Below are 12,152 nucleotides of genomic sequence, written 5' to 3'. Positions count from 1 at the left end.
GGACACAGCTGGTTGAGACCCAGTAAGATAAACCTTCCTTGGCTGCCATGGAGCAGCCTGTAAACTCAACCCACTCCATGTGCCCCAGCCTTCTCCACCAGCTGTGGCACCATGACCATGACCACAGAGATGTTAAACCCAGCAGGCATGTGGAGCAAGGACGTGCTGGGGTAGCTCAATGGCCTCTGGCTTTGAGAGTGGGAGACGAGCAGGCAGATTCCCCAGGGAGGACATCCATGGCAATGTAGATGGAGCAACCACCATGGCCAGGGAGCTCAAGACACTGAGGCCTTCCTGCTACCAGCCTCACAGGGCTCCCCCAGCTTTAATAGCGCTTTGTGTGGGAGAACATAATCCTCTGCTTTTGGTAATGTGATCACCATTACAGTCATAGATTTGTTGCCCAAGATCTCTTACAAGTGGAAAAACAAATTAGAAAAAGGGAAATGCAAATTGGTACAGGAAAATAACCAAGACACTTCAGATAAATTATTGCGCTGTAGTAGGAAAGAACAGAAACCTGTTTTCTGACTAGACACACCTTCTTTTATAATCTCTCTGGCTTCCTTGTCATTTTTATTGCTTTTCTCAAGTTTGCTCCCACTGTCTCAACAACACAGGGATAACAATTTGCCCAGAGCTCTACGCCGAGTCTACAGGGTCTGTAAAGAAAGTACCCAGGGCATGAGATTTCCCCGTTATGTACTGCACTGTAAATTCACATCCCATTTACATTTTCAGCCATACCCAGCTTTTATAGCATGACTGGTTCTGAGCTTACTTGGAGTTTGGTAAAGTCATTTGAGTTGCTGAAGCCCATCAAAAGCAGGAGCCTCTTGGCTCATGATAGAAGCGAAACCCAGGATCAGTGAAAAAGGTGCTATTTCCAAAATGTAACAACAGAGATGTCATAAGGTGGCCAAAGCCCATTTCTTCTGCCCTCCATGAGTGCTAGATCAGAACCTATGCATCTCAAGAATCCAACCCTTACTCCTAAGCACACCAGTCCTTTAAAGATCTTGAAAGAGTAGCATGTATTGAGGTGCAGACTTCAAGATATTTGCAGAGCTAAGGCTCCGTTGCACAGTTGCACAGAAACTGGAGCGTTTCGCAGAAAAAGGAAAGAAAACTCAACCAAAACTGATTTAAATCAGCTTGTCTTTTAATTGGTTCTCACACAATCTTTCTGTTTGCACACAAGTTCCTATGCTCCTTTATTAAGAGATCAGCTTTATAATCTTTTCTCAAGAAATTCAAGAAGCAAATGATTCGGGAAGCTAAAGTCAAGTTGTACAATTATGTATCCCTAAAAAGAGAGGAGAAAAAAGAAAAATATTACATTAGTTTATGCCACATTCCCAAGAAGGGTGTTGAGAGCCAGAGATTTCTGAACTCTGCTTACCTTTCTTGTGATGATCTCAGGATTTCTAATCTCAAATAGATTAAGCCCTTTACTGTTCATCAGTGAAGTCAAAGCTGGTTCAATCCCTGTGGAATCAGCAAACCCATCCAGTTACAGCTGCAGCTGTTAGGACCTGGCTTACTGCTCATCCTGTATGTGCCCTTATCTGCCTCTTGCCAAAAGCTAATTGTGCCCCAATGCCCTGCAACCTTTGGCTTGATGGAAAACTCACTTTTCCTTTGTCCCAGCCATTTACAAAGGGGTCCCCATTCCCCAAGAGAATCCAGCAGAAATTCACATCCACAATGTGGTGTCCCATCCCCCTGCCCACAGCTGTCATGGTTATTGATAGGTTTTTCAGTGCTTAGGTTTAGGTTAGTGATGTTAGACACTTCATGGAGTAGGCTGGCATTTCCCCAAAGGGAAAACTCACTTGAAATCACTTCTGGGATCCCAACAACCGAGATCATTGTCTGCAGGAAGTTTCTTATGGATGGGTCATTCTGAAAGCCAAAAAAAAAAAAAACCCACACAAAAATGTTTTAAATACATCATTTAGCCACAAATGGCCTAGAGAATACTTTCTTAGGACTTACTCCACTTGGATCAGCTGTGCATTTAAAGACTTTAAACTCTATCCTGAAGGGAAGGAGAAAAACAAGAGTGGGATAAGTCATTAAGGGCTGCAGAGATCCCCTTTTTATGCTGCTTCAGACATGGGCTAAAAGGGGGCAATGAAACCCACAGGAGACCAAAGTACCAACCTGGAGTCCAAAGGGTGCAAAATGAGTTTCTTTTCCGCATAGGCAGCTTGGATGGTGACGGTGATTTCCTGCATGGAGATGAACAGCAGGGTTGAGACATAGCTCATCTTGCCTTATAGCAGAGAGGTGCACCTGGACATTCTGGTTTACTGCCTGTGACACAGAGTTCAACATCCTTCTGGCTTTACGTCCAGATATTACTAGAGAAGGTCAGCATTTTCATGCAACAAACTCCCCCCTCATGCCCAGCGCCTCAGCCTGTGGGGCTCTGGACTGGCTCATCCACAGGACTGATGCTTTTGCCATTTTGGGAGCCAAACCCTGCCTAAGGAAGGAAGTGGCTATGTAGGGTGTTGTTTCCCCATTACCATCCGTCTCCACACAAAAGATCATCAGACTGGATGTGGAGAGAACAGCCCCAAGGCAGCCAGGGCTACCACAAGTAGTCTTACCACAGTGTTTGCATTTATAACCAAATTTTAAAAGAAAGCCATGTCTGAATTATGGCCATTTAGGCTCATTTTTTTGCTTTTGTCTGTATGCAAACATTAATTTAATTAAAATAATGTATGCATTTTGTGATCCAGTTGCAGATCGCAACTAGGGGACTGGCAGGCCAGGAGCTGATCACATCCTCAGAGCCACGATTTCAGGAACCATCTCTAGTTCAGTGCTTCTGCAGTCATACCAGAAATGTGTTTCAGGATATCACTGGGAGCACGAAAACCAACCACGTGTATTTCCCCATAACACCCTGCTAACATGGGATACTTGCAGAGGACAGGAGGGAATTATTCTCGATTACAGTTTGGCCCTTTAATTTAAAGGGTCTGGTCTACCCTCAGGTAGGGATTTGATTTTAAGCAGTACTTATTGTCCGTACCAGCTCATAATTACAAGGCTGGCCAAAGTTACTGCCTTTTTGTGATGTTTCCCATGACAGCAAGGCTGTTGGCATTTCTTTTTACAGCCTCCTTAGATTCGGTATAAAACATTTTGGGGTAGAACTCAGTGTAACCAGGAACTTTCATACAGACACACACAGAGGAAAAGGTTATATTTTGAGCTTCACATTCTTCAGAGCTGTATCTTCACTTCGGATACAACCATGCTGTAAGTGGGGCCAGAGCTAGAATTTGGGAACCAGATTTCAAAATAAATACATTCCCATGGTGCCTTCATGTTCTCCTAAAATGCCTCAGCTAAGGAAGTTTCACTGTGTCCAATGCACATTAATGGGTGCTTACCAGAGCTCTCTGGTGCTGCTTTTACCACCTCACATCCCAGTGATCTGCTGACCCTAATAGAGCCAACAGCATCACTGTCATCATTCCCAGCCTCAAATGTTGGTGGAAGAGATGGGAGTGTTAGAAAGATGGGAGTGTAGCCACCCTCCCCTTCTCAAAGGGCTCTCTGCACACTAGGAGTGGTCCAGACTCAGGACAGGGCCTATCCAAAATTCTTTACAGTCAGGAGAAGCAAGAACTGACCTTCTCCATGTACAGAACCACCAGGGACTCTTCTCCTGGGGGAAAGATGCTGATCTCCACTGCTACCAAGGATTTCACAATGGTCCCTTCAGGCTGAATGGAGATTTCGGGATGGGTGAGACTCCATATCTTGGCCACAGAGTCATTATAGGAGGTGCCTTGAAAAATCTGGTCAAATGAGGAGCAACAGAAGAGTCAAGCTTTTTCTATACCACATCCCAATTTCACACCAACCTTCCACACAGCTGCATCCCCTTTGTAGTCCCCAGTCCCTCCTCCAGTTCACACAAGCCAGATAACTCAGTCTCAAGGAAGCTGTGCCAGCACAGAGGGTGGGGAAATCCTCCTTGCACAGCACAATGGTTTCTCCATCAGCCCCTGGTTTTGCCCATCAGGCCCACCCAAGACTCAAATTGTCAAGGGAAGGACACAAGATGTTACAGTCCAACACAATTGGTTTGAACAGAGTTCCTCGTTTGACATAAAATGCTCTGAAGAGGATCAAAAGTTACCATCTGCACTGCCTTCTGCTGCATTTCGGTGTCTTCCATCTCAAACAGCACCTTCAGAAACAGAAAAATGGAAGAGGAGGCGATGGTTAACCTTGATGCAGGCTGGATGGGCCAGAGCGCTGGTGTGTGGCTTCTGGCCAGTTCAGGGGCATGGCTCAGGTCCTCCTGAGTTGTACCTCAGTGCTCTCACAGAAAATTGGGTCACTTTACAACTCAGAATACAAGTTTTCTATCCACTGGTGTTACCACTGTCTGGCAGCACATACTTGCTAGGAAGATTTAGCATCGCTGATTTAGGGATGCTAAGAAGGTTTAGGATGCCTGGTTTCTGACCAGGATCACATGTAGTGACTAACCATAGATTTCTATCTACAGAAACTAGCTCTCACCAACACATTATTTACAGAATTTTTTACTTTCTCCCCAAAATATGATGTATAAGGTAAGGAGGAAACCACCCCTGAAACACTCACCTGCAGCTGCTCCCCTCTGATGGTCAGATCCAGGCGCTTATCTAAGAATGCTGCCAAAGCCAGAGAGTTGAGGATGTGTTCGGACAGCCAGAAGTAGAGCATCCGGGACTCGGTCAGCAGCGACGGGGAGAAGACAGAGTTGCTGAAGACATCGGAGTAGTTCTTGTACAGGACAAGGCCCTTTAAAGGAAAGCAAGCGTGTTGGCCACAGCAAGCAGCAGGAAGGTGGGACAAAATGTCAATGCTGCAATTGTCATTGCGAGGCGAAGACCTGGCTGGCTGCACTCAGCCCTCCAGCAGACATCATCACCAGAAAACCTCTGGTGTCTGAGCAGCCCGGGTTACTTTACCTTGTGATACGATTCTAGGTAATTTGCTTTTATTAAAGGATCTGATGCAAGGGAGATGTCAAGTCTGATGTCCTCATCCTGGACAAAATTTACTGTGGGAAGAAGACACAAAAACATCACACCAGAAATACGACCGTAAGCAGAGCTTGCAATGGTTGCTGTTAGGACCTGCTGCAGGAGGTGATGGGGAGTTATGAAAGGACATGGGGGTGTCCCACTCCTTTGGGTGCTAGTGCTGATCCTGCTGCTGCTCACAGACTCCATTTCTTCACTGGAAAATATGGGTAATTACTCTCAGTTTTACATTCTGCTGCTTTTCCCAGATATTTGAGACTGGGAACCATGAGAAAATCTTCAGCAGGCAGACACAGATGCTGCAATATCTCAGCCCCAACGCTCCATAACACATGCTGCTGTTCTAGCTAACATCAGTCTTTCTGCAGCTATCCTGCACCTCTGGTCATTACAAAATGAAGGAGAAATACCTTATGAAAAGTGTCTTTCAACCAGGGAAGTCACCCTTAAAAGCCAACCTGATGCAGAAAATTCAAAGCATAACATTGATAAGGTTTATTTTGCTGTTGTCTGAGGGCTTGGGATCCCATACACATTTTTCAAAGGACTTTTCTTTTGGATGTGGCTACTGCCCTGCTGGGGCTCAAATGTTCAAAGTTGCACATAAAAAAAGCAAGCAGAAAACTAAGGATATTTACCTGCTAAATCATGTACGAAATTTGCCAGCACCTGGGCGAGAAAATTTATTTCATTGCACACCTACAAGAGGAAAAAAGGGGAAAAAGTGAAGGGAAGGGGTAAGATTTTGGATTGTGGAGCAGAGCTGGGCCTCACAGTGAGATCTGAGGGCTGCTGGTCAGAGTCCAGCACCATCAGAGATCCCAGTGTCAGCACAACCTCCCACCTCATCCAAGCCAGGTTTTTTAGTGGATTCTATTTATCTGTCTTTTGGCAAGCACTAAAAATATATTGTTATAATCTTGTGGGCATACACAAGCAGAGGAGTATGTGGCATACATATCAGCCTTTACTCTGTCCACAGGCAGTGGCTGACCTTACCTCGCTCTTGAGAACAAGCTTCAAAGTGAAGGAGATGAAATCTGTGAAGAGCTGCTTCAGCCAGCCCGGCCTGCGCAGGACAGGGAGCACGGTCAAGAACCACCCAGCGATCCCCGTGAACCAGCAGCTGGGCAAGGGAAGCCCAGTTTTGAAGGGGAACAGACTCACTCCTTGTCTCCTTGGAGGTGAAGTGTCAGTTTGTGGAAAGTCAGGTAGCAGTCCGAGGCATCGGCAGCCACTTGATCCTTCTGGCACACTGCACAGGATGAAGGAAAAAAGGAGAAAAAATAGCCAATTTTTCTACCGAGACGAGGAGGATGAGTGCACTTTGCAGTCACTGCAGAGCTGGAGCAGGGCGTCACTGCAGAGGGGCAGCCAGAGCTGCCCACATCTCCCAGGGATGTATCCCAATGACTCGAGACCCTGCAAAATGGGGGCAGATGGGGCTACCTTGCACATGGATGGAGAGTTATCTCGCTGCCCCCCCCACTCACTCCATCCTGCTTCTCTGGAGGAAGCACACACACAGGGACCCCACAGCTAGCAATTCCCCACTGTTACTTACACAGTTTAATGTTTATCTGGAGGTCAATGGAAGACTCGATTTCAAAAGCAACCGAATGAAAAAGCTGCAAACTGTAACAGCAGAAGAGAGGACATTTAGCAGCCCGCGCTGGGAGCAGCTTCTCCCTGACCGCACATCAGCCATGGGGTGGGTTTTGTAACACCCCTCACATCAGTCCTAGCACTGCAGGGTGCAAAACCCCAGCATGCAGCAGCCCATCTCAAACACTTTGGCTTTAAACCACTGCCTTAGCAGCACTTAGGAGAACGGGAGCATTAAGCCCTTTTTTTCTCAACTCAAAATTTATAGAGCAAAGAGAGTGAAGAAGACAACTTGTGCACTTTGGCCATCTCATCTCCTCATGCAAAGGGTGGTGCTGGGGACAGGAAGGCAGAAAGCAAGACGAGAAGAGCAGAGATGGAGCTAAGCAGCACTGCTGGCATATAAAATCTTGCCTTGCTCAGGCAGTAAGCAAGGCCTCCATTGCTAAAGAGCCAGAGGAACACAGCCCCCTTGCATCTACTCGCACTGGGGGCCAGTCCTGCCTGTGGGCACAGCAGCAGGAGCTGGGGCCATGGTGCTGGGCAGCAGCCAGCCCCCAGGTACTTACAACCAGGCCCCGGTGTAGCCGTAGGTCAGGGTCCCTTTGAATGAAGCCGTCACGTTTTTAATGGCAATGTGAATGGCATCGTTCTCCTTCAGCTCCACCTCGCTCCGCTCTATGGACAAGTCATTGACCTGGATGCTGGGAACAGCAGAAACCCAGTTTGTCCCCAGTCCCGGGACTGTTTTCTGTGGATGGGTGAGATAGGTTTGCTCCTGAGGATGTGGGGTCTCTATGAGGCCTGTGCCAACTCCGGACTCAGGAGCTTTTACAAATCACAGGGGTCACACACAGGGACAGCTCCTCCCCCGCGATGTTCAGATACGCAGGGGGAATGCTTTAAACAGGAAACAGAGAGCAACACACTGCAGGAACAACTCCGATTCATTGCAGTGCTCTGTGTCAGCCACTGTCACAGCAGGAAATCCGTCCTGCGTTTGCATAGTTGCATTTGTTGTCCTCAAATAAATGTTAGTAAAACAGTGAAACCCAGCCTTGCTTGTCACAAAGTGTGGCCAAGTGACATCCTGCTGACAAGGGTGGCTCCACCAGGGTCCCCTCTGGCGCTCAGTGGGCCATGGGCACCACCTGCTGGTGACAGCCCCGGGCGCTCCAGCCGGCAGGAACACAGCTCCCCAGACCTGTGACAGAGATGTGCTCTACACACTGCCTTGCTGTCTGCCCAGCTAGGTGGAAACACTCCTAAATAACACATCAGCAGCCTGAAACTTAATGTGCAAATTGTCTGCGAGGCACAGATCAGAAAATGCGTCTGCTCTGGTCCAGGCCTTTGCTTTCACCAGGAATTGCTGGATCAAAGCTCGCTCCAAGGCTGGTTTCTGTTCCCCTCCATCAGCCCACACTTGCCCTGGCTCTAAGGCACAGAGATACTCACTTGGTCACCCCGTAAGCCACCTTGCCCAGGAGCCGCATGGACCTTTCCCCGGTGATATTTGGGAATTTGGCGTTTCTGAATGCTGCTTGAATGACGCGCGCTGTTTCCTGGTTCACTGTTGGTGGAATAAAAGGGCAAAGATACCAAACTGCAATTTCTCCTGGCTGCAAAGGCAGGTCTGCGCTCTGGATTAAAGCACTGTAGAAGGGTTTTATCCAAGGCTTTATCCATTAGATAAGGGAAGCACTAGAAGCAGCTTCAGAGTAAATAAAATAACTTTTAAAAATCCCTAATTTCAGCAGCTGATGGCAGCTGGGACAGCAGTGTGTGATTTGGCAGTCACCAGTGGGACCATTCCCAGGGACTCAAGTCCAGCTCTCGCACCTCACCTGCACCCTAGGGGCAGATTTTGGAAAGGTCGAGGCTGTGCCCATGCTTACTCTACACAAGCTGTTGACTTTACCCCCATGCTTTGCTCTGTTGCTGTTTGCTTGTATTGCAGTTGACTGTTGGGTCTCCAAAGGAAACCTTCTGAGATTCAAGTTTCTGTAACTATTTTCCTAACATTATCCAGCCCATTCCAGCCTCAGGCACATGCTTGTACAGTAGCTTCTTCCTTCCAGAAATAGCCCCTCAGTTTGGCCCAACATCCTCTGCATGTACCACTGTTGGAGGGGATAGGACAGAGCTGTTCCCACCCTTTGCAAAGCACTGATTGTTCTTCCCTACCTCCAAAGCCCCCAAATCCTTGCCAATAAACCCACAGCAGCAGAGAATTCATTTCTCCCCTTCTGCACACCAACCCCAAGAGATGAGATTGCAAGGTGAGAAATCAAACATGTTTGCTCTAGGTCTTCCATCATGCCAGCCCCCAGCGAGGAACAAAACTTTGGGCTAAAGCAAGGGGCTTGGGATGACTTCCTAGCTCTCTTGAGAATTTGTGCCTATTCAGTTTGGCTGCCTATGCTTTAACCCATGCTCCCAGGAGACAAGTATTAAAAGATCTCACTACAGAAACAGCTTTCCACAAAAGCCAGAGAAGCAAGAAAACACCTCACTTGGCTGATCTCTCACTAACTTATCTCAGTGGAGAGGAGGGAAATGCAGCCCCATACAGCAGGCACTTACACAGCAACGCGGCAGGTTTGGTCATCCTGCAGACGATCCCCGTGACGCTGTAAGGAAAGGGCCCGAACTCGCAGGCTGCTGATGTGTGGAGGAGCATTAGAAAGATCCCGAAGGTCCCCAGCCTCATCCTGCCAGCCCAGAGCATCCTCAGCCAGAACAGAGAGCACCGAAATTGACTGATCCTTGACTGTGGCAAAGGCTGCTTTCATACCTCCAAGCAGACCTAGTTCAAAGCAGGACATGACCTGCTTCCTCCAGTTATCAAAACTCATCACACATTTCCTAATCTTCATATAGTTTCCTTAACACCCTTCAAGTTGCACGCTGCCTTCCTCCCAGGCTCTCTTGCCAAGACTGCTTCAACTCAGGGCATGCATGCGTCAAGGCAGTGGGAGAAAGCTGGAGGGGGATGGAGATTGGGAGAGGGTAAAGATAAGGGAGCAGCCTGGCACTCTGCCTCCAGCCAGTTCATCATTTGCCCTTTTCACAGAAATACTCCCCGTTTTGTATTCCTGCAGCAATTTCCCAGCAAAGACCTGTTTGAAAGATACCTACATTATTAACTGCTTCCCCCCAACTGATTTTAGGCACACTGTGGGGAAACTGAGGCAAGCTCTGCAGAAGGAGGCCCCTCCTGCTACCATTGGGTGAACCCACATCTCCCACATCCCTGGAGGGCTCCATCACCACAGGACTGGGATGCTGCATGCCTCCGGGCTGGATCCGTGGACCATCTTTGGTTTGCCATTTTCCAGATGGGGAAGAACGCACTAAACTGGAGCTTTTCATGCACCCAGCCTCTCAGCTGCTATTTGGGAAACGTCGGAAACCCCAGTTCACATCCACTGCTCGTGCACACCTGCCCTGCACACCACTGACCCCCCCAAATCCCTGTTGTGATGCTGGGGCCCACCCCAAAACAAGCTCTAGGACAAAACAGGGAGGTTATTTCAGTAGCTCCCATGAACCATTTTGCCAGCAAAGGCTGATGGAAAAGGAAAGGTGAAACCTTGGAATGCCGCAGGAGCACACTCAACCCCCCAAGCCAGACAAGGTGCCAGGCTCCCTCCTCTCCCTGGCAGCTGCCTCGTCCCCCCTGCGCCGGGTGAGGATGTTTCCTCTGGGGAGCCCTGCTGTCCAGCAGCCCCCACCCTGCTCTGTTTTCTTCCTGAGTTGAGAAAGTGAACGGCCTCAGGTACCCCACGGAGGCACTCCCGGTCACTGACCCGCCGAGGGAAACCAAACATCTGCAGGCTTCCTCCAGACTTCTCCAGGCAAGCGGCAGAGTGGTCTGGGACAGGCTGCCTGCTGCAAGCCAATACTGCATTAGAAATTAAGAATTAAACGTTGGTAGCTCATATAAAGATAGCAGGTGCCTGAAACACACAGCTCCCACATGGCAGCCCAGCGCTGTTGTCTCCACTGCTCTAGCATCCTTGCTGCCCTGGACAGGAGGCATCTTTACAGGGAAGCTGTCAAGGGCATAGACACATTAGAAAAGGAATTAAATTCAGGAGTCGTTAACCTTGCAGCAGCTCTGGTTTCTGTTCCTCAGCTCTCACATGCCCAGCCCTCCCCAGCAAATCAAGGGCTGTTGGTGCAGTGGCCAAGACCTGGAGTGAGGGAGTCCTGCAGCCAGGGCACTGCAGCACATCCACATTGGAGACAGCGAGGCAATTCAATCAGCAGTCAGAGCCACAGCACTGCTGGGTGTCACAAAAGCACAGCTTCCTGCATCCTCAGCTCAGCTTTCAGCAAAGGACGTACTCCCATTTAGTACAGGACACAAACTCAGGAGTGCTGCGCAGTTTAAGTTTTACTGGAAGAGATCTGGAGGAGACACAGCAACAGGGAAGCAGCCCCACTGAGACTGGTGTAAAGGAAAGCAGAGCAGGACCCAGGATGCCACAGCCACTCCTCTGCCCAGGGCAGCAATCCATACCAGCATGAAGGAAAGAGAAAAGTAGGGTGTTTAGATACAGGGGTATTTGTCACTGGAGTCCAAGGGTAGATGAGGGCAGAACCACCAACAACCCAGAGCCAACGTGCCAGTTGCAGTCAATCTGGTGAAGTCACAGCCCCCTTACAGGCCAGCTCTCCTGCCCCATCCCCAATTCAGAGGCTGCTGCTTCAGATGACCTGAACCAAGAGCAAGGCAGGACAGGGGACTGCCGGGCATTGACCTCCAGTGAGAACAGGAAGGCTGGAGACTCCTGGAGACTTTCCACCAGCAATAACGAAAGCGTGTGGAACGTGGAGGTGCAGGGAGCATCCCTGCCCTGGAGTAACCAGGCAGAGGCCAGGCCAGCAGGGACACAGCAGCCCACCCTCCGCCCAGCACAAGGTCAGGCGAGCAGGAGGCAGGGTAGATTTAAAAACCCAAAGAAAGGTTAAACTTAGCTAGCAGGAAGCAGGGCAGGCTTTAAAGCCCAAAGAATCCTTAAATGCCCAAACTGCTACATAGTGTTTGCAAAGGGGTTGCTGGAAGATGTTTTGATAAATATCTGCTGTATAAGGCTTTATCCCAAGGCCATGCACACACACATGTGCTCCCCACCTTGCTGGAGACTGTTCTGTAACTGGCGTTGTTTGTCCCCATGCTATCCAGAGCAGAGGTACATCACAGTGCCATTAATCTCTGTGCTGTTCCCTGTTACCCTGCAGCTGCTTCCTGCGATCAGTAGAATGGCCACATTCTGCTCCATCAGCAGGATGGGCTCCAGCACCACCTCCAGGACCTGCACACCAGGTCAGCCCTAGGATGGCAGGGGGGCAAAGGGCAAACCAGGCTGCTCCCATCTTGCACCGATCCAGCGCTCTACAGCACAACACCATGGTCAATCCCAAACATCCAGTTCTTGGAGACTGCAACTGCTGTCCAGGGTGGTGCTGTCA

General features: G+C 49.1%; 1 protein-coding gene across 1 annotated transcript; it reads right to left on the bottom strand.

Annotated features, from left to right (window-relative positions):
* Nucleotides 1–1,231: 1,231 nt before the first annotated feature.
* CETP (cholesteryl ester transfer protein, plasma) lies at nucleotides 1,232–9,403 on the bottom strand. Its single transcript, XM_010183871.1, has 16 exons — nucleotides 9,258–9,403; nucleotides 8,130–8,244; nucleotides 7,241–7,375; nucleotides 6,631–6,701; nucleotides 6,234–6,321; nucleotides 6,066–6,135; nucleotides 5,705–5,765; nucleotides 4,992–5,083; nucleotides 4,642–4,821; nucleotides 4,169–4,219; nucleotides 3,657–3,824; nucleotides 2,167–2,234; nucleotides 1,999–2,041; nucleotides 1,836–1,905; nucleotides 1,403–1,488; nucleotides 1,232–1,306 (listed from the first exon to the last, which is right to left on the bottom strand). Exons 1-16 carry the CDS (start codon nucleotides 9,400–9,402, stop codon nucleotides 1,232–1,234), a joined length of 1,518 nt encoding a protein of 505 aa, XP_010182173.1. The 5' UTR covers nucleotide 9,403.
* Between the last annotated feature and the right edge of the window lie 2,749 nt (nucleotides 9,404–12,152).

This window comes from Mesitornis unicolor, unplaced genomic scaffold (genome assembly GCF_000695765.1).
Source record: "Mesitornis unicolor isolate BGI_N332 unplaced genomic scaffold, ASM69576v1 scaffold33444, whole genome shotgun sequence".
In the NCBI taxonomy this organism is placed as follows: Eukaryota; Metazoa; Chordata; class Aves; order Mesitornithiformes; family Mesitornithidae; genus Mesitornis; species Mesitornis unicolor.
The sequence above is the reverse complement of the archived record's forward strand: the minus strand, read 5'-3'. Positions and strand labels throughout refer to the sequence as shown.

Excerpts from the sequence above, each read along its gene's own strand:
- CETP (XM_010183871.1), bottom strand. The coding sequence starts at position 9,402 with ATGCTCTGGGCTGGCAGGATGAGGCTGGGGACCTTCGGGATCTTTCTA. Across the intron at positions 6,702-7,240 it reads GGCTACACCGGGGCCTGGTT|TTTGCAGCTTTTTCATTCGG; the intron begins GTAAGTACCTGG and ends CTGCTGTTACAG. Across the intron at positions 2,235-3,656 it reads TGGTTCTGTACATGGAGAAG|GAAATCACCGTCACCATCCA; the intron begins GTCAGTTCTTGC and ends ATCTCCATGCAG.